This window comes from Camelus dromedarius, chromosome 9, assembly GCF_036321535.1.
Source record: "Camelus dromedarius isolate mCamDro1 chromosome 9, mCamDro1.pat, whole genome shotgun sequence".
Classification (NCBI taxonomy): domain Eukaryota; kingdom Metazoa; phylum Chordata; class Mammalia; order Artiodactyla; family Camelidae; genus Camelus; species Camelus dromedarius.
The window spans coordinates 51,357,724-51,383,446 of record NC_087444.1 but is presented as its reverse complement, the minus strand read 5'-3'; the positions used below and the strand labels follow the sequence as shown (position 1 = coordinate 51,383,446).

At 51.2% G+C, this 25,723-nt stretch overlaps 1 protein-coding gene across 1 annotated transcript in view; it reads right to left on the bottom strand.

The window, feature by feature from the left end:
* ABCC12 (ATP binding cassette subfamily C member 12) overlaps positions 1-25,723 on the bottom strand; it is a 55,877-nt gene that overhangs the window by 4,273 nt on the left and 25,881 nt on the right. Inside the window, exons 12-25 of the mRNA XM_064489996.1 lie at positions 25,354-25,426; positions 23,480-23,683; positions 20,005-20,139; positions 19,824-19,899; positions 19,669-19,740; positions 16,848-16,937; positions 16,058-16,161; positions 14,069-14,260; positions 13,207-13,433; positions 11,446-11,583; positions 8,121-8,307; positions 2,892-2,981; positions 978-1,167; positions 434-579 (exon numbers count right to left, since the gene is read on the bottom strand). Coding sequence (XP_064346066.1) covers positions 434-579; positions 978-1,167; positions 2,892-2,981; positions 8,121-8,307; positions 11,446-11,583; positions 13,207-13,433; positions 14,069-14,260; positions 16,058-16,161; positions 16,848-16,937; positions 19,669-19,740; positions 19,824-19,899; positions 20,005-20,139; positions 23,480-23,683; positions 25,354-25,426 — 1,924 coding nt within the window. The remainder of the gene's footprint in view (positions 1-433; positions 580-977; positions 1,168-2,891; positions 2,982-8,120; positions 8,308-11,445; positions 11,584-13,206; positions 13,434-14,068; positions 14,261-16,057; positions 16,162-16,847; positions 16,938-19,668; positions 19,741-19,823; positions 19,900-20,004; positions 20,140-23,479; positions 23,684-25,353; positions 25,427-25,723) is intronic.

Genomic DNA, 25,723 nt, shown 5'->3' with positions numbered 1-25,723 from the left:
TGCACCAAGTGAGACACTGTGGTTTTCTCCTTGCACCTTGACATCAGATCTTGAGCCCTGTAGGAGTGGCAACCCTACTGGTCTTGGACTTGAGCAGCTTCTGTTCACTCCTTAATGGGAATGAATTGACATACTTCCCAAAGGATGGCTACATACATGGAATAACTATCTGTTTTAATGTGCAAACTGGGGTATTTTGGGGATCAGCCATTGCTAAACCTGATAGGATGCTGGGACACAGGCACAAACCAGGGCTCTCTGGGGCCAACTGGGATGTCTGCTCCCCCTGTGCATAGCTTCTTGTTTATCTGTAGCGTAGTTAATAAAGGACCAGCCATGATGTGGGAGCTTCACAAAGCTGTTGTTGGTTTGATTTCATTATCCAAAAATAGGAGTGCACAACGATCAGAAACAGCTACCTTACTGTACCTACAAACAGGACAGGATCCTGGGGTATCACGGTCAGCTTGGTTCTGAGGTCTTCCAAACCGACCGTGCAGATATCCACGCCATCAATGATGATCGTGCCACTGGCGGGCTCCACCAGACGAAACAAAGCCATTCCCAATGACGACTTTCCTGGGGGCAATAAATGTGAAAACAGCAAATCAAAATTAAGTTTGTATTTCATCATATCTGAGTACCTAATCAAGGGAATTTTTAGTGCAATGAAAATGGCTCTGTGGCAGTGACTGTGCAGACAGAAACCCCTCACTCTGCAGAGGCAATCGGCTGCCCTCACACTGTCAACCTGCCCATCCCTGCAGGGGCTGTTGGCACCTGACTCATCCTCTGGGCCTCGTTTCACCAGAGTGAGTCTCATTTAATCAATTCAAAAAATTACAGTAAAGAGATTTCAGGGGGAAAACAGCCAATCTGCCACACTTACACATCACCCTCTGTTGTGGTTTAGCTAGCACACCCAGTGGAAATACAAAGAAAACAACCTGAAAGAAACAGTCAGAGCTCGTCCTCACCAGAACCCGTTCTGCCGACAATCCCAACCGTCTGCCCACTTTGGATGTTCAAGTTCAGCCCGTCGAGAACAAGAGGGGTATTGTCTCTGTATCGCATCTGATAGTCTTTGAACGTTATCTCCCCATGGCTGGGCCAGTCGTGGGGACAGGTCCCCACTTTGAGAGGGAGAGTGCATTCAGGAACACAGGTCTGAAAAACAGAATAACAAATGGCAGGCTAATAGCCATTTGCTGTTCCATTCATGTAATTCATTCATTCATTTATTCATAGTTCTAGGTACTCGCATTCTTGGCAGTGAACTAGACCAACAAGGACACTGCACTCAAGAAGTTCACATCGCAGTGGGGAAGTCAGATAATAAACAGGAGAAGAAATGAGAAATGAGGACAGTAAAAACAGTATTGTAATGGAATATGGAACATGTGTGGTGGAAGGGGCAGAGGGAGTAAAAATAACTGAAGGGTTGAGGAAGGCATCTATAAGGATGTGCCATTCAAGCTGTGACCTGGAATGCTGCAAAGATGCCAGCGACAAGAAGATTTGTTCCAGGCAGAACAGACAGCTAGTGCAAAGGCCCTGAGGCCAGAATAAGCTTAGAGACTTTGAGGAATAGAAAGAAATTCATGTGGCTCTGGCATAGTGAGTAGTGGGACAGATAACTATAAGGAGTACCTCATACTGGGCCTTGTGAGCCTGGACAAGCATCAGTCATGTGACCTTGAAGCTGTGTGACAAATCCAGACCAAGATTTGAGATTTGCAGAATTCAATTAGATACAATTTCATCATCTACAAGAGTTGCTATGGTGTTAGAAGTAGGGAGATGACAATAGTGCAGGATGTCAAATTCAGAGTTACATGGAAAAGGAATTAAGTTTCCAAAGAGCCCAGGAAATGCAAAGTCTAATTAAGGAGTAGAGCAACTTGACTGCATTTCGGGACTAACTCCTCCTCTGAATTATAAAGTCCCTGTTAACAAGGGGAAATAGCGCTGCCGTGTTCCCCATTAGGGAGGCTGACCAGCCCAAATCTCTGGTCAATAGTCAACCACGATTAGTTGAGAAAATAACTGTATTCCTAGATAGTATTTTTAACCCCTAGAAGATTTAGAATTAATGATAACAGTATTTAAGAGAAGCAAAATTATAACAGTAATATTTTTAGTTTATGGAATCTGCATATTTGGTGTTTTAAGTATTCATAAAGTTAATAACATTCAGGCTTGTGCTTCTAATTTAAAGTGTATAATTGGATAACTTATTTAAATGTGATTTTAAGTTAAAAACTTCCTGTTTGTATACAGCACTGGTATTGTTACGAGAACTTAATGCTCACATATAGAAGTTTAATTTATTAGATTTATATAACCTCAGGAAAGTTTGTTAACTCAGATGATCAAGGTACTTAAAAAGGAAATGGAATGCATTAAATTTTAAAATGCAGTTTAAAACCTTTTAAAGTGTTTAATGAAGTTTGTAAATGGGGCCAGATACTATTCAAAGGCCCTTAAGAGTGAATTGACTCAACTTCTCTTCAAAGAACAGCAGGATCTATAGGTTGAAAATAAAGCTTTTAAAAAAGAAATAGGCTTTTTTATTTTTTCAATTCGCAATTTTAGTCCATCAAATATTACTTTCGAGAAACTAAAGTAAGCCACTGAATTCTCTTTTCTGTGTCCAGAAGTTACCCTTGAGGAAATTCTGCTAAAACGGAACCCCTCCCTCAACATCAAGGACTTCAGACTGTATTGTAAATACGGGTTTTAAGAAAAGAGATTATGGTCCAATTTCAGTTTTGTTTTGTTTTGTTTTGTTTTTTAAAAAAAGATCCCTTTCACGTGTAAAAAAATAAAACGCTGGCGTAAGTTCTGCCAGGGTTAGCTGGTTCCTCCTTTCGCAGGCACTGATTTCTTACCGAAATGTACTGCCGGAGCAGCTCCACGGAGGTGAACTTGGCCTGGGTCTCGGCGCCGGTGCGCACGCACACCTGGAGCAGTCCGCTCAGCTGCGCAGGGGGGCAAGCGCCGCGGTTAGAGCCCTTCCCGCCTCCAGGGGCCCCTGTGAAGTCCCCTTCCCGCTCACTCGGGACCACACAGAAAGGAGGCCTGCATTCCCAGCCAAGCGCCCGGATGTAAAGACACTCCTTTTGGGGTGTTTCTGCCTTTAAACACTTCCTTTGTATTTGGAAACAAATGGTAATTATATTTTGCCTGGCACTCCAGATGGTGAGAGTTATCCGCCACAGCACTGGCTTCCTGGCTGGAGAGGTGGGGCGCCGCTGTGGAGCAGGAATTCTCCTGGGGCCCCAGAACTGCATGGTGTTCGTCCTTTGCAGCCACCTGGAGGGGTCCCGCCCCTCTATGCCCTCCCCGCTTTACCCCACCTGCAGCCCGGAAGCAGTTAAATCCAATCATCATCACCGCAGATCGTCAGGACGGAAAAAACCATCCAGTCCATCTGCTCGCTTGGGACATAAGAAAATCCAGGCTTAGACTGGGGCTTGTGGAGGTTGCCCACCTGAGGCCAGGCTCCCCCAGCGGCCAATTCTGAGGTTGGGATGCAAGCAGTGTATTAGGGCAGGTTGAATGGCCAAATCCCTGGGACCTGTGAATGTTACTTCACTGGAAAAGGGATCTTTGCGGGTGCAGTTAAGGATCTTGAGACCAACCTGGATTACCTGGGTGGGCCCTAAATCCAACAAGTACCCCTGTAAGAGACAGAGGAGGAGGAGACACAGAGAAGAGGAGGAGGAGACATGAAGGTGGGGACAGAGGTCCGAGGGATGCAGCTCCAAGCCCAGGAACGCCCCAGAAAGCCCACAGCCACCAGAAGCTGGAGAGACAAGGAACAGATTCTCCCCTTGGCCCTCCAGAGGGAACATGGCCCTACCGACACCTTGATTCTAGACTTCGGGACCCCAGAACTGCAAGAGAATACATTTCTCTGGTTTTAAGCCAGTCGTTTATGACCATTTATTACAGCAGCCCTGGGAACCTACTCCAGGAGGACCCAAAAAGTCCCAGGAGGGGCTGGGAGAAGTGAGGCACAGAAGAGAAGGGGTGTCCGGAGAGGCTTCACTGCGGGCAACCAAAGCTCGACCCTGTCGGGGGCCCTGAGTATCCGCATGGAGCACACCTGAGTTGTCCCGAGGATGCTGGACTCCATCGCCACTAACTCCCTGCAGGCATCACCGCTGGGGTGGTCCTGCTGAGAGGACTCCCCGCGCCTGCCGCCCACCTCGGGCTGGAACTGAGCATCTGCCCACAGCTGTGAGGGGCCAACTGGCCTGCCCTGGGGGAGGAGGGTGGGCACCAACAGCACCTGCCTTGACACAAGCCGGGCTAGTGGGCTAGAGGCCGGACCAGGTCTTCCTCACTAGCTGAGCAGTGACTGTGAGCTGGCACGGTTCAGGGGCTGGTTTCCCAGGGTAAATGTGATACCCAAGACCCCACACTCAAGGGGCTTACCTACGAGTGGGCCAGCAGGACGAGACACAGACAGTTTCAAGGAATGATAAGAATGTCAATTACCCAGGATGTTGTGAAAGCAAGGCTGTGGCTGGGCTGGGGAGTTACCTGCCTTGTGGGGCAGGGGGGTCAGTGGTTCAGGAAAACTGTGTGTGTCAAAGCATTTATGATAAGAAGTCTGCCAGGCAAACTCAGGTTCAGAAAGCTCTGGGTAGCAGCAAGTGGCCTTAACAGGAAGGAGGCAGGCTGGGCAGAGCAGGTGGACAAGGTGGAGAACCGTGTGGGTGCAGACCCTCCGAGAGCCCCCTTCAGCAGGCCTTCCTTACTGCCCTCCAGCTTCACACACATTTCTCTTTGAGCAGTGGCTCACGGCTGGCGTGATTATGCCCCCCGGGGACACTGGGCAATGTCTAATTTGTCATGACCTTGGAGGCAGGAAGTTTTACTGGCGACTCCTGGTTAGAGATCAGGGAGGCTGCTAACCTCCCAGAACACACAGAACAGCCCCTCCCCAAAAGGATGATCCTGCCCAAGTGTCCACAGCACTGCAGGTGAGAAAGCCTTTCTTAGGATACAGGCTACACCCCTGCCCACGGCTGACAGAGCCCTGCCAAGTCCTCAGAGCTTACTCTCCACCACTCTGCTCAGGCCACAGGAGCTTGAGTCCCCCGCCAGTACCAAGCTCCTGCCTGCCCCAGCCTCCCTTGGCCCCTCCTTCCCTGGCTCGTTCTTTATCATTCAGGTATCACCTTGGAAGTCACCTCCCAGCAGAGGCCTCCCCTGACTATCAGGTCTAATGTGGCTTCCCCGCTGACAGTCAGTTACCCTGCCTCATTATCTTCATCACACTTCAGTGATTTCTGAAGTCTTCTTATTTGTTTACTTGTGCACTTCTTTCTTCCATCCCACTGTCTATCCCTCACTATCCCACTAGAGTGTAAGTTCCGTGAGGGCAGGGACCTGTCTGTCTTGTTCACTGCTGAACCCGCAGCAGCTAGCGAGATTCTGGCTCTGGGAGGTGCTCAGTGGACATCTGGTGAATGAATGAATGAACCCCTGCCCTTGAGAAGGGCATGTGCGTGTTTTATTAAGTTCAAGGGTATCAGCTCCAGCGGCTTAGAATTCCCTCGTCAGCACACTGCTGACCCCAGAAGTGCTCATTCTCCTCCGTGATGTTATGTGATGTTACTTTGTGCTCACTTTCTGCTCTGTGGGACTTCAGACAAATTTCTCCTCGACCTAGGGGGTCACCTCTGTTCTCAAGGGAAGCTCTGTCACTTGGATTCTGTGTTCTCCAAAGGGGGTTAACGCTCAAGAAAGCCCCAAAACCAGCTGGAGGAGAAGCATCCCCTAGACCTCAGTGTGTGCCAGCTTCCCAGCCTTACAGGAATGTTCGAAAACAGTCTCACAGAAGGCTGGTGACATCCCCCAAGGGCATGACCTCAGTTGAGGAAAGCTGTTTCACTGGGACTAAGTATAGGGGCCCAAGGGGATCTATTTAACATCATATATGTGACTAGGCGACAGCAAATAAAACCATCCATCAATGAGGGAAACTGCCTATCCAAGGAAAACTCATTTCTCTCAGTTAAGATATGGTCCTAGTCATATATTTTTTTTCCTCCTCCTTTCCAAAATACCATTAAAATGCCAGTAGAGAGATTTCAAAAAGGAATAGCCTTGGGAAGAGACAGCAAGGGGCTGGGGGAGAGATAGCATTGAATGAGAGGGTTACACATTCTGGAAGATGGAAAGAGGATGGAAGTCTCTTTCAGTAGAATGGAGGGAGAGTGTGCTGTGGGGGCTTCCAGAGCCTTCTGCCACACAGGACTCAGAGAGGTTCCGGGGTGAGAAGGGGCCACAGAGAGATCAACTGATAGGCCATCTTTAGCCGTCTCCTCCTGTTGGACCCATATCCTCTGCTCCCCTCCTTTCTCCCAACCAGAGGTAGCTGGACACTCTCCCTAGCCAACACACACACACACACACACACACACACACACACACACACACACACACACACACAAATAGGGCTCCCAGGATAGTATCCTAGATAAAATCCCTTTAAACCTAGCACTTGGGTGCCTGAAGGCCAGCTCCCTGGCTCTCTCCTGAAGTGAAGCCAGCTTGTGGAAAAGTCCAATCCCCTCCCCAACTCATAGTTATAAGACCTCCCCCATCAGGAGACACCTGGCAGGACATAGACAAAGGCAGAGGAAACCCTGAAAACCCAATCTAGATCCTCAGCCTTAAATACAAATGGACCAAGAGACATATGAACAAAACCAATGGTGTGAAAAGAGCAAGAACCAGATAAACAAACAGATAAATAAGCAAACAAAGAGCCTGGAAAAAAACAGATATCAGTCAAAGAAGAGAGGAGAGTTTAAGAAAGTGGCGGGGCATGAACCTCTAATTAATGTTCTCAGAGACATTTTAAAATATGTTGCATCTATCTAAAAATGAGCCTTTTAAAAACTCAGAGACTAAGGAATAATTTGTGGAAATTAAGTGTAAGAATATGTGACTGACAAACTTTAAATTCAAAATAGCGGCTGAACGACCAAGTGAAGGAAAACTCCCAGAATAAAGATAAAATATAGAAACCTTGAGATGAAAGGAAGGAAACATAGAAGATTGATGCAGGAAGTCCAATATTCAACCCATAGGAGTCACAGAAAAAGAAAACAAAGGGAAAGGAGACTAGGAAATTATCAAGACGAGAAAAAGGAACCGTGGAGGGAAAGGAAAAATGTTTCCAACTTGAAGAGAGATTATTCTGTTCCCAGCCTTGAACAGAACTAATGGAAACAGACCCACACTCAGAAACACTGTCCTGGGGTGTCAGAGCCCTGAGGATAAAGACTGCATTGGAAAAGCTTCCAAAGAGAAACGTGACGCCTGTATCAAGAAGCAGAGGCAGTCTTAGGTGGGTATCAGACCCAGATGACGTGGTTCAAATCCTGATGCTCACACATGCAGGTGTGTGGTCCTGGCATGTCTTTCTGGGCCTCAGTCTCCTCACCTGTAGAATGGAGATTATGGTATCCCTACCTCATAGGGTTGTTGTGGCGGATAAATGAGTTAATGTATGTAACGGATTTATAACTGTGACTAAAATGTCATGTATTTCCCTATTATTATTTCCCTATTTTTGTTATTTTTTGAAAGAAAAACACCCAAGCCACAAAGAAGAAAAGTCAGTAATTATTCACCATGGACACTGTGGCTGCCTCTCCAGCATTCCTTTTGCTCTCTCTGTGTGACTTTGGGGTGCGATGGGTGTGGCTCCATCTTTCAGCTTAAGCCAATCATCCCAATCACATCAAGCCACCAGTTAGTTCTGGGATGCCTAAATTAATCCAGCAAGAGTAAAGCACAGGGCTTTTGTTCAGTGGCTGGGGCAGGAAATGCTTTCTTCCTGCTATAGCCCCCAGAGGCTGCCAGTTACCACTGTACAATTATGAAGGAAGTCATCACAGGAGGAGGACAAAGAGGGGCCATGATCCAATTGTGCCTGAAGCCCACACAGCCCCCAGACCTTTTAGTGATATGAGCCACTAAGCTCTCTTTCTTGTGTAAACCCATTTGAGTTGGGTTTTTTGTTCTGTCCACCCTCCTGGATACACTCTATGCCAGAGCCTCCAGGCCCAGCCCAACCTTGCACTAGGTGTTACCTGGATGATGTAAGACAATGACAAGCCTTTGGATGAAGCACTGATTGAGGAAAAACTCAGGGTCACCAACAAGGCCACAATGAAAGTGACGATGTTCATGAGGACATCCATTCTTAGAGCAAACCACCTGAGAGCACAGTTGAAGTACAGGAGGTGGCTGCAGTTTTTGTCATTTAGCATCTTAAACCTAAAATGAATAAATCAACAAAATAGGAGATCAGCTTCCATAGACTCAGGACTACTGGAGAAATAGGGCAAGGGGAGCTTTTAATCAAGGGCCAGTGCACTCCTACATAGGATTGCCTTACAAAGATGAGCATGTATCCATAATCTTCAACATCGGCCACCATAGGCATCTCCGATTTGCATGTATTTTGCAAAATCCCACATGGCAGTCGAGTATGGTGCTGAGTGGGCTCTTTCTGTCTTTCCCAGAAACTGGCAACTGGAACCCACAGCTGAGGACAAACAAGGCTAAGTACCTCACACTCTACCTTCAAAGGATCCTTGCCTTGGAGTCAGCCACCCCCCAAAGGTCCTGTGGAAATGACCGTTGGCTCCTTTGATCTATAAAGAGAGTAGGGGGTGGAGGAGATTGCCTTTAAGGAGAATCAATGTTTGTGCTGATAGAGGAAGGAAGGGAGGGTGCTGGATTGGTTCTCCTCCCCAATTCAGAGAAAGAAGAATCAAGGCAATTGCTTTTAAAGCTGTAGGTCTCTTCAAGAAGAGGAAGCTGGCATCTTGTATCCCTGCTACGTGTCCACCAAGCCAAAGAGGAGACGGAGCACAGGGCAGAGTGACAGAGATGACACCACCAAGGGATGAGGGCAAGACCCATCCCTGGAGTCCCTCATTCCCCAGATGGATGGAAGGTGGGTCCTGCCCATTACTACAGTTCCTAGAGTTGGGGGCGCACATGGAATTTGGCGTGTGGGGCTGCGGTCTTGATGTGACACTGATCGGTGTGAGGTAAGAGGCTCCACATCACGGCAACGCAGTATGAGGCTGCCAGACAGAGCTCACTGCACGACCCAGGCACAGCTTGTCCTTTGGGAGGGCCTGGCAGAGCTGCTAGGGATTTGGATCCTGTTGGGGGCTCTCCCCTGCCACACACGAAGAGCTGGATTGGCAGAAATGAACAGCAGAGAGGAGAGTGACCCCAGACAGACTGGTCACTGAGGGTGTGTCCTTTCCCACCTCCATCCCCCTGCACCAGCCTCTGAGAACCAGGCTCCCAAGCTCAGAGAAAAGGGAGAGGGTGTTTAAGAGAACAGACCAGGGGCTTCCCAACAGTGATCCTGCCCCTACAATACATACACACAGCCTAGCATGAGCTCTCCAAGTCTTGAGGGGATGGGGGCGGCGAGGCTATGGCTTAGATACATTCAAGATTGAAATTTTAACTGAACTCAGCTAACCATTGACCAGAAGAGATATCAAACACAGTTGCCACAGAAGGTTCCTCTAACCTGCTGGGAAAGGGGCTTCCTCAGATCAACTGGTAGAAATTATTAGAAAATAATGAAAACCTTTTGATGTTTAAACCCTTAAGGAGTTGAGATTCCTCCCCTGGCTCGCCCTCGGCCACTGCTGCTCCAACTCTTCTAAAACTCAAAAGATTCTGTCTGGAAGCACCTCTGGACACCCTGGTGGGCCCTGCAGCACCCTCTTCCTTTCTGTTTCCACTCTAACTTAGTTTCCCCAGAGCTTAGTTAAAATACTCTTCCAGATACCGTGGTGTCACTATCATGTACCTCTAAAGCCTACAAATTCAACTGACAGCTTAAGCGACTTAGAAGTCATCTGCGGTCTTATCTGTGCGGTTGGTGAGGTTGTGCAGAAACAGAGTCACTGGCTGGGATCACATTGGAATTTGACCTCCAACCTTTTTTTTTTTTGAGTCCTGTAGTATTTTTGGTTGCAAAAGCAATATATGTCAGAAGCCCAAGCCCTCCAGAAAGTTCATGACAGGAAAAAAAAGTGTTAAAAGAGGGTAGAGCTCATCAGTCATGTAAGGCTCAGCTCTCCTATAAGATCCTCATGGAAACCTTGGGGGAGAATCTGCGGGAAGACAAGGCTTGACTCAGTTCTGCCTGTTGTGAGTCGATGAATGACTCCTGACCAGGACCCTGGGGGGTCACGTGCGATGCAGGACTCTTGACAGATGCCGTTCGGGTTAAACCAGTAGCAGGACTAGCTGAAGACAGGCTGGGATGCCTGGTCCACACTGAGACTGGGTGGCAGGGGCCGGGGAGAGAGAGAGAGAGAGAGATGCACTTTGAAGTGTGTATTAGGTTTTTAAGGAAGGAAAGAATGGGGGTGGAAAAAGAACATCAATGTGGCAGAGACTGCTTTAGATTCACCACAATCCATTTTCCTTTCCTCCTCTGGACACAGCTGGACTACATTTCCCAGGCTCCTTTGCAGTTAGGTGAGCCCACATGACCAAAATCTGGCCAATGAGTGTGCAGAAATGATGAGTCACTTCACTAGGGTTGAGGTCCTCCACCCACATCGTTCCATTTATCTCCCAATTAGACCAGTGGATCCTGGAGAAGCCAGGATGGAGAAGCTCCAGATGGAGAAAGGCCGTGTACCTGAGTGTGGCACAGAACCCTCTACCCCTGCCCCGTGGGTCCTCATTCAGTTGGGACTTGAGGAAGAATAAACGTGTATTGTGTTAAGTCCCTAAAATCTGGAGCTGTTTGTTACCACTGTGAGCCTCCTGTGATTGATACACAGTGATTGTATGTGATTATGTGGTATTTCAGAAGTTTGGAGCTGGAAGATGCCAGAGAAATGTATTTATCTAGTCCCCACATTTTAAAGAGAAGAAAACTGGTCCACCCACGAAGTGAGATGTAATGTGGCCTTTAAAAATTATCCTTACAAGGAATATATAATAATGTGAAAATGCTATTTAAAAATAAAACAAGACAAAAATGATTATAAGTATTTCAGAAATAGAAAAAAAAAAGAAATGACTGGAAGGCAAACATATGAAAACCTTAACAGGATTTGGGTTGGGGTCCTGTGGGTGACTTTTTTTTTTTCCTATTTTCCTGAATTGAATACATTTTACTTTTAGAGCGAAAAAACAAAATGAATAAAACCCCATTGTGAGGTTGTCATTGGATGAGCTGGAACCTTTGGGAGCCGCAGACACTGAGGAGAAAGGCCTCGTGTCTAAGGGGGCTCCACCTCGGTTCTGCCAGCTCTCCTTCCACAGTCCATCGGAGGCCCAGACTCCCCTCCTCAGTCGGCACCTCCCGCTGGGGGCCAGCAGGGAGTGGAAGCCCCGGGGCAGGCCCCACCCAGGACTCACTTGTCGACGCAGTCTTCCCTCTTGTCATAGGCATGGATGGTTCCCAGGCCCTGCATGGTGGAGGTGACGTGGGAGAACCAGGGCGACCGGCTGATGTTCTCCACCTTCTTGAGCTCTTGGACTCCTCGGTGGAAAATGCTGCAGGGAAACCAAGAGCGACCAGGAGGGCCCCAAAGGGGGGTCTCCCAGGGCTCCCCTCGGCACATGCAGATCCAATGACACACTCAAGACAAAATCTAAGGTGGACGGTGCCATCTAACTCATCTCACTAGGGAGGAGGGGTTGGCGCACCACTCTCCTCTGGATATGGGGTCTCGTATGAGCCATTCCTCCCTGTGGTCTCAGTTCTGAGTGCTTCTCATGGCATGAGTGCCTCGCCACGTGAGAAGTGACTCTCCACAGTGCTGGCCCTAAATATAAGCCAACCATGTTTACGCGTCCAACCGAAGGGAAAATGGGAGCCTGGAGTGACAGCCCAGCCCCCCAGCTCCCAGGGCACACATGCGTGTTCCCAAGGTGACTCCAACCTCAGCCAAGGATGTGGAGTCTGCCTCTCTGCCCATGGGTCCCTATGCCCACCAGTCCCACTGTCTGCTGGCATCAGCCACAGACTTGATCCACAAACTGGAAACAACCAAAACCAAACCTGTCATCTTGATTACCCCAACTGCACCTCCTCCTGGATCACTCGCATCTGTCTTCGCATCACTCCCAGTCTTGGACTCATCCTTGGCCTCTCCCACCCCCCAGCCCCAGTGGACCATCTCGGAAATGGCTCCCAAAGCCACCTCTCTTTGCTGCCCTGACTGCTATGCCTATTTCTCATCTCTCACTCAGACTCTACATTTTAAGATTCTCCTGTCCTGTAGTTCCATCCTGATCTTTCTGTGGCTCTATCCACCCTCCACACTATGGCCAAAGCAATATTTCTAAAACTCGGCTCTGAGTGGGTGAAAACAACCCGGTTTACAGGTGGAGGTGGGTCCAGGATTTGTTGGCTGAATCCTTGCAATATGGGGGTCCTCCTTCAAGACTCTCAGTGTCCAGACCAGGGCTGGAAACATCTGGGAGCATGATAAACATTTTGCTGAGCTTTATGGAAGCTCAAAGCTTGTATAACACTGTGTCCCATTGTTCATTTACAAGACACTTACAGTCGCCTAGCCTCACTGGTCCTAACAAGAACTCCCCCGGTACATGTGAAGTCTATATTTCTATGATCTCCATTTTAGAGACGAGTAAACTGTAGCTTGCAGCATTTCTCTGACATCACCCAGGTCGTCCACCCAGCTGCCTGCTGAGAACCCCAGCCCACCCAGGCACAGGGAGGAGCCGGGTTCCCTGGAAACCTGGAACCGACGCTGCCCTTCTGCTTCTCCCCATGAGGAGCAGGCATGGGGACTGCCTGGTGCCATGCAGCCCGAGGCTTTTCAGTGCATCAGTGGTCAGATGGGGCTATTTCCCAAAGGTCAGAGAGACTGACACTGGCCTCCTCTCTCCTCCTGCAGCGGGAATGATGGAGCCCCATGGTTAAGAACGTGACAGCAGCCAGACAGCAACTGTGGTTGCAAGTGTCCCAGCCTGGGACCAGTGGATCTCCCAATCCTAGCCACCACTCAGCATTGTGTTGAGACTGAAATGCCAGATGTCTGCCACTTAGCATAGCACTCAGTACCACCTGATACGACCCGGTCACTGTGCAGGGAAAACCAAATATGCATAGGTTTCATGGGCTCCTTTTTAAATAGTGCATGGACCTACCGTAAAAGAATGAAGAAGCCTACAGCAAGGCCGGCCAGGACTAAAAGGACAGCAGGAAACACAGCAGCCAATATCACGAGAATAAACAGCACCATGAAAAACTGCTGCAGAAAGTTCTCGGCGTGAAACGGCAGCCTCACGTCTAGCTCGTCCATGTCCTTGGAAAAGCGGTTCATTAGCCTGCCGGTGGGAGTCCTGTCAAAGAAGCTCATCGGGCTCTCCAGGACCTGCGGGCGACAGCAGAGAATCAGGGTTGAGTGCGTGTTGAGTGACCGCAGGCAGCGCTCTGTGGGGCTGGGATCCTGAGCCCAACAACTTGTGCCGGGCGACCCTGGGAAGTGAGGATGCTCTCGTCTCTCATGGCCTCTGTGAATGCCAGTGACTGCGGGAGGGATTCAGCCTCCGTGGAGGATGGAGAGATTTTGTGCCCCAGGGCAATAAAAAGCCAAGTTCCACTGTGTCTTTGTGGGCTGCACCTGTGTGCACGCAGCAGCAGAATGAAGAGGGGGCCTGAGGTGCTCAGGGCTCTCTGGAGCAGGAGAAGCCCTCTGGGGCTGCACACGCCTGCTCCAGGGCAGTGTCCTCGGGGAGACCTTCCTGTCCACCCTCACCTTCACTCCCAGCTCTGCCTGGGCCCGTGACACCCCCACAGCTCCCAGAAGTTTGCCTTCATAGTTGATAATTAGCTACTGAAAGACTTTTCCCAGACTCGACTGTGAGCTCCATGAGCACTGTCTGTCCGCTAGCCCAGCTCAGGGTCTGAGGCATCTCAGGTGCTCAGTAACCCCCACTGACTGATGAACAGGCAGCCCCCAGAGTGCGGCAGCCCCCAGAGTGCGGGTAGGGGTGGGGGAGACTGTACCTTGTCAAACACTCGGTCTTGCAGTGAGGAGGATGCCGTCAGCGTGGTCTTGGTGAAGGCGAAGCCTTTGGTGACACCAAACAGCAGCACGGACACCATGCTCCCCATGTACACCCACTGGTGCCCCCGCGGCCCGGTGTCCACCGGCACCGCGCCGACCTCGCACGTTCCTGTGTTGCCCTGAGGCCCACACTTCATTTTGGGAGGAAAACAAGAAGAACCAAGAATTGATCAACTGTCCAAAGAATGGAAACTTTCCAGAGAGTCTTTCCGGGGAGAAGAAACTAAAAACAGGTGCATAATTGTTAAGAGTGAGTTGGGTGGTAAAACCAAATCACGTCTCTGTGAGGGCTTCTGAGCTGTGCCTGGGTCCTCCTGCTGGGCAGCTGTGGCCCCGAGGGGCCCCTAGCTCACAAGGCTCTGCACAGTCAGTGGGGGAAGCAAAGCAGACAAGCCAGGCCTGTGTGGAGCAGCCGCTGGGGAGCCCAGAGGTGATGCTGGGCCAGGAACATCACAGAAGCGACAAAGTCTGGATTCCAAAGGTGGGCTGAGCAGCCCTCAGGCGGCCCAGACAGGCCAGGGAATCAGGGACCTGCTGGCAGAAGCCACCGGGCCTTTGGGGAGACTTGGGGGCTCTTCTGCACAATGGCTCAGCCCCAGGGCCCCCTTGCAGAGGCCTGGAGCCCCTGCAGGGAGGAGGGAGCCTGGGGAACCAAGGGCTCTGGGAGTTTTCATTGGCAGTTTCATGTTTCCCTGAGCTGTGTGCTAAAAGTCAAGATTGCCTTTGGGGAGCAAACAAGCATCTTCTGTCTAAATGCCATTTTGCTGATTACAGCAATAGCGGAAATGTAAACCAGAGGCAGCGGCTGATGGATGAACATTCCTAAAAGCAAAAGCATCCCTGGGGAGCTAATCGACCAAAGGACCAGCTTGAAGAGGAAGTATCGCTGTGCTGTGGGCTGCGCCCCCAGTGTCTGGGGGTGGGGCAAGCGCATGGGTCAGCTGTCATTGCTGCCGCCCCAGGCACGGGCCTTCTGGGGAAGCACCATATGTAGGGGGAGGCCCCCCTCTGGCTCAAACCTTGGCCTCTCCAAGGAAAGGGCTCTTCATGAGCAAACACAGGTCTGGGGGGGGGGGACCTTCCAGAGATGGCTCTCTCTCTGCACAGAGCAGACCACCTATTGGACTCCCCCCTTGGGACTGGCCTCGGGAAAGTGTGCCAAACTCCAGGAGGGCTATAGCTGCCTCTCCCCCGCCTGTGTCTTCCCAGGGCCTCCTTGCTTTGGTTGTCATAGCAACAGAACTGTGCCAAAATGTAATCCTGGAGGACGGGCAGGCAACCCCACAGCATTTCCCGGGGCTCCAGGAAAGCTTTGAAACCATGGGCCAAAAGCTGGGAGAGCTTCCAGCAAGCTTGTGCAAGAGAAGACTTATCAGTCCTTCTCAGGACGGCCCTGGCCTAGATGAGAGCTTAGGAGGCAGAGAAGACCCCGAAGGGCCCTGCAGCACATCCAGGGACTGAGTCTGACTTTTGCATATCCTGTTCCTGCAGAGGGACTCTGGGGAGCAGAGATGGGTGGAACCCCCTGACACCACACAGTGTCTGTGACAAGATACCAGTTTCAGAGGCAAGAAGACAGAAATCTGTGTTGGGCTTCCCTGGCCCTCTCCCTCCCCAGCTCCTCCTCAGAGAGAGAGGCTGCAAAACTGACCCTATCCTGCACTTGCGTGACTCCAGACACGCTCGGATTGCCTGGCACAATCTGTTTAGCCAACTCTTTAAAATCTGAAGGTGGCACATAAAAATTCCCATGCCCTGCTTGTCTTGCAAAATCAAAGGAGATTTCAGGAGTTGAGCTGTGTAGTGTAAGCAGCTGACCTCAGCCTTGTGGAAGGGGGCTGTGGGAGGCTCATCATGGGGTGTCGGGCGTGTTCAGACTCTCCGTCAGCGACTGACTCAACATTTCCCAGTGCCAAAGGGGAACTCACCTGTGAGCCCTGGTCCAGCCAGAGCCCCAGCCACCAGTTGCTGAAAGCGGAGCTGCCAATCATCAGGAGGAAAAGGGACACCACGAAGAGAGAGAGGAGGTACCCTGCAGAGGATGGAGAGGTCCAGGGGTTACAGAGGCGAGGGGGCTGCAGTGGGCTCTCCTTCCTCAGGCTCTAACCCTGATGGGAAACTCAAAGCCTGCAGGAAAAGGACCCCCACCCCTGGGAACCACCTTCGAGGCTGACACGACAAATCTGGGTGTTGGATCCCTGAACCCCTAACAGGGACGTCTGTTCCACATGCTTGGGAAATGGGTCCAAATTGTCAACCTATTAGAAGAACCACTGTTACGCACTTAATAGAAGTGACTCGGTGTTCTTTAAAAGCAACTAAAAACCCAGCCTTGCTGGGGAGAGACAGGAAATGAAACTACAAGGTATGCTTCACACGGGGAGACGGGACTCTTGCGTTGAAGGTGGGGAACGAGCTGACGGCTGTGTGCTCAGAGGTTAGAGTGCGAGGTCTCACCAGAACCAGAGCTGGGTCGTGCTGCTGCTCGCTCAGTTTCAATAAATAAGAGTCTGGCAGCTTTAATGGAGATAAAGGATGATTCCATTTAAAAGGCTGTATTATCAGACTTTCGATTTTTAGGGGGAAAAAAAATAAAAGCTGTAAGAAAGGACCCTCGCAGAGAAATTGTTACAGAAACCATAAAACGTGAACCCAACTGTTTAAAAAAGAATTTTTTAACATAAATTAAATCAAGAAACTCGTTGTTTTATACCGAACCTCCAGAAGCCTTAATGTACGTGTGATACGTTTTCCAGGTCACAGTCCCTTCCCGGGGGGACTCCGTCTGGATGAGCTGGTGCAGAGGAGCTGTGGAGACAAACAGAAGTCCTGAGGCAGCTCTGGTGGGGCGGGAGCCCCTCCAGCACACCCCCTGCCCCCACTCAGGGCAGTTACCATCCTTCCTTGCACTCGCCCTATGTTTTCAAATTCCCAACACACTTTTGCTCATTTTATTTATTTATTTATTTTGGTCCTCATTACAGCCCTGTGGGGCAGGTGGCATTCAGTCTTTTGAGAAATATTTATTAAGCCCTACTAGGTGTTCATCCCTGGGGAGACAGGAGTTGTCTTGGTCTAGTTCTCCAAAAGCAGATCCTAAGAGGTGGGTGTGAACACATGAAGTTTATGCCAGAACTAACAGTAAAGGTGGCTCACCAAGGCAGCGCCCCCTACTGGGCGACAGGAGACTAACCCAGCACAGAGAAATCTCCAGCCAGGGCAGGACTACACATCAGAGGTTTTTCTCACACGCAGTGGGATCTGGGACATTTCTGCACCAACTCCCATTGGCCACTGGGTGAGGGCTCCACCCGGGGCGGCGGGGTGGTTAATTCCCCACCACTTCCAGCTTGACCCAGGGCTGGCAGCTACCAGAGACACAGGTGTGGAAGCTGGGAGTTGGGCTATGTGGGCAGACGTGCTAAGGGCACCCACAGCATCTAGTCTGGGGCCAGCCAGAAGGTGTCTACTAGGGATCTCACACCGTGAGAAGAAACCCAGGGCATCCTCCCAAGTCAGCTGCTGCGTGGACTCCTGATTCCCTCCACAAGGCTGTCCCCCGTCCTCTCCACTTTCCAAAGGGGAAGGGGCAATGGCCATCAAGTTCTCATTGAAACACATTCGGAGGTGCTGCGATGTTGGCTAGGAGCTCCCAGCAGCCAGGATCAAATGCACATCTCTTCCCTCCCCTCCCTGGAGAAGCATGCTGTGGTTATATCTGGCTCTTGTAAACAGAGATAAATAGAGCCAGACAAAGAGGCACCCCTGTGCACGGGCTCTCTGCACCCTGCCCCGGCAGAGAAAGCTGTCAGATCTTAAAGGTGCCTCGGTGAAGAGAGCTGCCATTAGCCCCTCTGCCTGGGAACCTACGCGCTTCTTTGCAAACGTTCAGCCTGACTGTCACTCATTGTGTCTCCCTCAGGCTGCAGCACGACAGGACTCCTCAGGCGGGCAGAGTGGCACCCTGGGGCACAACAGGAACTGTCAGGCCACCTTGGGGCCCAGCCCAGCCAGTTGTGCTGCTGATGCTCTGTTCACCCTTGAGCCACTTTAGAAAGTGCCCTGGTGCCAGGCCTGTGGGCAGTGCCACCTTCAACCCTCCCTTTCCTACAGCTCTCAAAGCATTTAATTTCCCAGGTTCCCTCTTCTCTCCAGACAAGTAGGATTTACTCTCTCCACAGGACCCCAAATTCTGGGCAGCCTGGAGCTTTCCTGAGAAAGCATGGAAGAGACGGCTGGGTTCCCCACTCCAGCCTTGGCTACCTCCAGAGCAATAAAAATATGTTGTCTTTCCAAATGCGTTTGTCACAAGCACCGTTAATGGTGCCAACTTTCATCTATGGGAAGACTCACTTTTTTTTTTTCCACATTTTAACATCTCTGAAATCAGGATGCGCCCCATTCGGTAGTACGCCATATTGTCTGATTGGCAGAGGCTATTCTTTCTAAGCAGTACATGAAATAATGCTGATCTTAAAATGGATGGCATCTTAAAGTTGTTGAAATATACTAAGGTGTTTTTGCAGCTACACATGACTGAGGGACCTTGCTATGGGGACTTGGAGGAAGGTGCATTTTGAGCCCTGCCCTCTCAGTGCCCAGTGCGGGGCAGTGCACCCAGTAGGCTCTCGACAAATGTTGAATGAATGAAGGGACAGAAGGCAACAGTGTATACAGAGAAGAGGCAGCTTGACTAGTCTGACCCTTGCTAGGCTCATCTCTCACATCTATCCTCTTTGCTCCAGGCCCAATATCCTCTCCTTTCCCCATCTTTCCACCACAGTGTCTCTGGCAAACCCTTACATATACTTAAAGGATCAGTCCAAAGGTCACCTCCTCAGTGAAGCCCTCCCTGCCTTGTTACTCCCACCCCAGCTCCCCATTAGCCTTATTAGTTTCCCATGATTAGCCACTTGCCTATGGACCCCACCAGATGAAAAAATCCTGAGGACGGGGCATATTTTCTTTCTCTCCCCAGTCTCCCCAGCCCAGCTTCGTGCCTGGCACATAGTAGAATGCTGAGTCCTTACTTGTGGAAGGAATGAATGACCTTATCCCACCTTATCCCACGACTGCTCAATTCTTTCTCAGTGCTCCCCCAGAAAGAGTGGGGAACATCTCTTCTGTGTGCTTTTGCCTCTGATTAATCTCTGTGCATTGCCTTGATCTTTGCAACTAATGATGACAGTGATGACTACCGAGGGTTGCTGTATGTCAAGCATTGTGCTATTCATTGTATGTACAGTTTCTCACGAAATCATTGCAAGAACCTATGAGATTGGTACTATTATTTCCCCATTTTATGGATTAAGAATATAAGGTTCAGAGTGGCCAAATATCTTGCTTTGAAGTCATAAAACTGGTGGTTGAAACAGAATTTGGACTCAGGGAGTTGAACCCCAAAGCTCACATTACAGGAAACCAGATAATGCTAGCTGCCCGAAAGGACACACAACTATGCCTACCCTTCTTTATCCCTAAAAGTAGGTGCTCAATACATATTTAAAAGTATGTAATTGAAGGCATGAACGGTAAATACCTTCTGTGTCTACGAATTCTGATTCCGTTTCAGGTTCTTTTCCTTCCTTTTCCTCATCTCCTGGCGCCACAACTAGAGTGAGAAATAAAGAGAGATCTGTGTCCACACGTGAGCCATGGGTAATAAGAGAGGTGTGATTCGAACTCTGATTGTACCAGCATCTTCCTCTCTCTCGGCAGGGCTCTCCTTGAGGGCTTCCACCATGGCTGCATTGTAAATGTGCTCAGGATCCTGGAGACAAAATGAAATTTCTTCTGAAAGCCAGGTGACTGAACTTCAGGCCAGAAATCATGGGGGAAGTCTCCCAGTGTCCTGCACCCAGGTAGGAAGAGTTACCCTGAATTGCAACCCTCGCAGGCTGTGAATCAGTTTTGCATAGCGTCCTCTCTCCTCCATTAACTCTTTGTGGGTTCCCTTTTCACAAATCCCTCCGTCTTCCAACAAGATGACTTCATCACAAGACTCCAAAAACTGCAGAGAGAGTAAAACCATCCACCATGAACTTCTGCCCTGGTAAGAGGGAGAAGCACCATGCCAGCCTCCCATCCAGTGGCGTCCCAGGCTCATCTAGACCAGGGGTTTTCAGTTGACATTGAGGGCCAGATGATTCTTTGTTGGGAGGCGGTGGGGGGCTGACCTGTGCACTGTGGGATATTTAGCAGCCTCCCTCACTTCCACCCACCAGGTTGTGACAAGCAAAAGTGTCCCCAGACATTGCCCAGTGCCCGCCAGGAGGCCACACGGCCCCCAGCTGAGAAGTGCCCACAGGTCTCATGAGTACCAAAGGGGTCTTTGGTTGCCACTATGAACCACACTGACTCTTCCTCTGCTATTGCTCCCTGCACGCGCTGCCTCGCGGAGAAATCGGGTCACAGAGGTTTGGAGGATGAAATTGACCAAGTCGCCGCAGCTGAGATTTGGCAGAGAGGGGATGTATGATCTCAGGGACGGCCTCCCTCTGTTACGACGTTACCAGCCCACCTCGTCATCCTCATCTAGCCCAGGAGACCCAGCCCGTGGTACGCTCCCCGGCCACCGGGCCACCCCACCTGGCCTGAAGAGTTCACACCAGCTTTGTCTGTATGATAAAAATATCGCTGCATTTAACCATAGCACCCTGCGTTCTGCCCAAAGCACTTCTGTTTTTCTGATTTGAATTCCCTTCATTTCCATATCACGCCTGTGATCAAAGAGCTGTTAAGAAGAATCTCCTTTCATTTTGGAATGAGACTGAGCTCTCCCCACAGGATCAGCCCATCTAAGGGCAGGAAGCCCTTCCTAGAGGTGGACAAGCTGTTCTGAGATTTAAGACAGTTCAGCCTAGACAGCCTTGACCCTTGCAATACAGTTGAGAGGTCTTCCCCTGTGCTTTGGGGTCCACCCAAGGTCAAATCTACCTTTGACGCTCTTGATTAAAAGCCGGAAAGAAGTAGCTACATTTGGTCATTGTGCATCTGGTAGGGTGTTGGGTAGGGAGAGGGTGGTGCCCCAAAAGCCAAATGTTAGCAGTCTTGCTTGGCTTTGGACAGCTCCAGCCTTTCTGCCTCCTTTGGACCAAGCTGCCCAGTTTCCTGTCCACTTTCCTGAACAGCCGATGCAGGAGCAGCCTGGCTTTTATGTGCAGTTGAGACACTTTCTGAGAGCCTTTTTCCTGAAAATCGTCTCTCACCTCTGCCCAGCATCTTCTAACTTTTAAAGCCTGATCTCATCTCCTATTTCTCAATCTCCCACAAGCCAGTCAAGAAAGGAGGCAGCATTATCATCGGCCCATTTCCCAGTTGGGGAAACTGAGGCATGGGTGTGGGGGCTCGCATTCCAGCCCCAGAAGCTCCCGAGGAGGCCCCGGTTCTCTCCAGTGAGACTAGGTGTGATCTGAGAAGCTTCGTTCTGCAAACTCACAAAATCTGACCCTGGATTGGATTTCAGCAGCCGGCTACCAGCCTCATTGCATTTGTTTCCTCCAGTAATAGAAGAGCAGCCGTCCAGCCCAAGCGCTGGGAAGCATTCAGATGGCCTGTGGGCCCTGGAGTACAAGCAGCCAGAAAAATGCTCTGGAAAAGCCCAGGGGCTCCAGGTCTGGGGCTCTGAGCCCCTCCTCCTCAACAGTGGACAACCGGACTAAGATTCTAGCGCCATCTGGTGGCTGCCTGCATTTTTCAACATGCTAAAAGTAAGATAAAATGACCTTGGTGAAAAGTAGTCTTTGAGGAGACTGAGGCCTCCTGGGTTCTTGCCTGAGGTCACACTGCTGGTGAGCAGGGTTCAAAGGTTGGACCAGGGCCAAGACCACATTTTCCCCCTTGAGGACTCCTGCATGGAACAGCTCTGACCCACATCCGTCAGGTGCCAGGAGTCTCCCTCTGCATCTACAGGACTCCAGGAGGACAGGCCTCCCCCCTGCACGTGGTCTCCAGGGACTGGACCCCAGGTGATGCAGAGCTGTGGCCATCACATTTAGCGGCCTGGCTGGGTGAGAGCCCGTTCCCTGTCACCTCGTGGGGGCCCAGAAGAAATCCAACCTCCTCCTCCACCCTGGCCCCTGACCGGCTGAGGAACCAGGAGCCCTTGTCTGCACCAGCCCATCTGATGCTTTCTCAAGGTGATGGTGCCCACTCAGAGGAAACCCAAGCAATCCCCGCATGTGAAATCCAGATGCTTGGAGCTTATTCTGAGAACTCAAGCCCTCAGCTAAGAGGGACAGAGGCTAAGGACAGAGCCACAGCGATGGGAAAGCCTGATTTTCCTGAGTCATGATGAAACTTTTCCCTCTTTAAGCTGGTCCTTCTGGCACTGACAGAGGATCCTAACAATGCTAGCTAGAGCATCCTGTAGCCATGGCAACTTCATTTGCTGCCGGCTTCCCTGCCTCCCCGAGACTGACTTACCCTTTGCAAGACCATGAGACCTGCTTCTTACCCCTTGTTTAACATTTTCCCCACAGGTGGCAGGAGAGGCGGGAAGACAGGACTTCTGCTCTCTCTGCTCTATCTGACTTCTCATTACAGGTGAGCCCTGTGGGCTGTCTCCTCCGGCGGGAGGTGCACATGCATGTTCACACACACATGCACACCTCTGGGACTCACTGTATAGGATGGGGGTACCCTGGCTTATCTCAAGATGGATCAGAGACTTGGATTCCGACCAGGCATTCAGCACCCTTTATGTGAGACTGATGCAGTGAGAACTGTCCTCACCCTGCCAAATTCTCAAGCTCATTCAGGGCAAGCTCAGTCAGTCCCTTTCCAGGGCAGGATTCGTGTTCCGAAGCCCGAGAGATTGGCTCTCAGCAGGGAGAAGCTTCTTGCCTTAGCCCCAAAGTCCTGGCCTCCAGCCCCTTCTCCCTGGGGAGTGATGCCAGGGGCATCTGGGCCCCTCATCAAAGGGTCTGTCATCCCCAGCCATCCCCCACTCAGGCACCCCTGGTCTCAGACCTGCCCAGCACTTGCTGTTGGAAGGGTTGAATGTTTCTACCTGATTTCCCATCTCATGGCCATCAGTGGTCCAGAGCTGGAGGATGTGCCCCGTGTCCACCCTACAAGTAGGGGTCAGTTGCTTCTGGAGAATTTACACTCTGATGGAGGAAACATCTTGGCCCCACTGAGCCCAAAGGTAGGACAGTGGGGGCTGTGCACACAGAGGAGCAGTCAGGGCTACGTGCAAGCCAGGGTGGCGGGGGACAATCACTGTGTCTCCTGCACACCCTCCTCCTTCTCTGACCTGGTCCAGGTGAGGACAGCAGGTTTAGACAGAAGACTCTGTGAGCATCAGTTGCCACACCAACGACCTCATGGGTCCTGCTGGTCCCAGTCACCTGCAGCTGGTGGGTCACCAGGACGATGGTCTTCCCCCTGAGCGCCTTCTTAATGCACTCCTCAAAGACGTGCTTCCCCACGTGGGCGTCCACGGCCGACAAGGGGTCATCCAGCAGGTAGATCTCATGGTTCGAGTAGACGGCGCGGGCCAGGCTGATCCTCTGCCTCTGCCCCCCAGACAGGTTGAGGCCCCGCTCCCCAATCTGCAGAAAGGGGCAGGGCTACTGTCCATCACCAGGCCCCATCCCCCACCCCGCAGCCCTTGGGGAACAGGGACTTCCTGAAGCTTCTCAAGATTCTTCTGAAGACCGCTCTTTACCACATCCCAGCTCCTCCACCCCTTGCTGGACGCCCCTGGCCGCACCAGGTACCCTGGAAAGTGGAAGATTCCACCTCTGCAGGAAGCTTGGTGGGCGGTGGCAACTAGGGAAAAGCTCCTTCCAATGCTGAGTGAGGGGTACCTGGCTCACAACAGCCCCATCCCAGTGCAGTCCCATAGGGAGGGGCTCCGTCTTGACCAGTAACACCAAAGGGCATTGTTGAGCAGAAAGCACTGGGCGAGAGGACAGGGAACAGGAGGGAGAGGTGGCTGGGAGCAGATGGGCATGGGAGCTCTCTATTTATTGACCTGTGGACCCACTCCCCACCCCCACTAGGCAACTCTAAGCTCCATGAAGATGAGAGACATATCTACCTTGTTCATCGTCACATCCCTAAGCCATGTCACCACACCTGGCCCAGAGCAGGTGCTCAGTAAGCATTTATTGACAGGATGAAAAGCCTAGGTTGCCTCCTTCAAGTGAGTCTATCCAGCTGAGCCCAGAGTGAGCCTCCGTTGTGTTCTGCCAGGTGTTGGGCTGAGCGCTGGGCAGGACACACGAAGCTGGACAAGAAAGATCCCTGACTACTGGGAGCTCACGTTTGAGCAGAGCGTGTGTGGTTAGATATACAGCTAGTAATGGCACAAGGCAGAATTTAACAAGTGCCAATGGAGAAGCATAAACCAAGTACTTTGGGGCACATTACTGAGGACTGTGGGACTCAGGAAGGTCTTCCTCAAGGGGGTGGATTTACAGTTGGAACCTGAAGTGTGGTAACTGGCAAGAGCAGAGGTCTAGAGCCTGGAGGGTGAGTGCACACCTCGGCAGGTGGGTAGGGGTGGGGAAAGCAAACCCTGGCAGGGTGACCAGGGCTGCCGTGGCTGTGGTGGCCATTCCCTTGACACAGACACATTGAGGCACCAGCAAAGAACAACAGTGCTCTGAACTGGCCTGTGCTGTCTGGGCTCCTCTGGGTCCTGGGCAGGGTGGGAAGACTGTAGAGGGTGCCCTGGACTGCAGCTACAGAAGGTGGCCTGGTGACTCCCCTGGGCCACCTGAGCTGGCCAGCTCAGCCCAGGACCCAGCCAGCTCTTTAAAAGAACACTCCAGGGGCAATGTTTGCAGATGACTCATACACTGCTGGGCAGGCAGAGCCAGTGAGGCAAGAGGGGCTCCTGAGCCTCCAGCCACAGTGCTGCACCCCTGACCTCTGTCTTGGGAAGACAGAGCCGGCCAGCGAGGTGAGGAAGCAGGTCTCACCAGAAACCTTCTCCGAGATGACAGGCAAATTGGGAGTGACCCCAGGAGTCACCAGGCTGAACCCAACACAAGTAGAATTAGTGCCCCATCCATTGTGATGTCCACCCAAGAAAGGACCCACGTAGAGAATTCAGAGTGGTAGAGCCTGACTTCTCCCACATTTCCTGGGAAATTTCTGTCCTCCGGGGCACCTGGATGTGGATGGAGCGGGGACCTGCCGAGCTTCAGCCTGTTGGACCTGGCGGTGGGGCTGCCATCCAAGGCAGTGGGGCTGAGCTCCTGGCTCCGCTCACCTCAGTCAGGTCTCCATAAGGGAGGCTCCTCAGGTCCTCCTGGAGGGCACAGACACGAACTGTGTGCTGATACCTGTGGGCACAAAGCTAGAAGTCAGCACGGCAAGAAAGACCCCACAACCATGCGGCCCTGGGTGGTCCAAAAGGCTCTCTGGTGTCATGGGCAGGCAGGGAGGTGGCTGATTGCTTCGTCTTTGATGTCCAAGGGCAGCTTCCCCTTGACCTCTGCCCACCTAATGCAGAGTTGACTCGGACAGCCCCTCCCTTCACAGGCTGCCCACCATTCAAGAAAGATGAAAGCCCTGAAGGGAAAACTGGGGCACCAACTGCTACCACTGCTCATAGGGGTCAGAGCAGGAAGTCACCACTG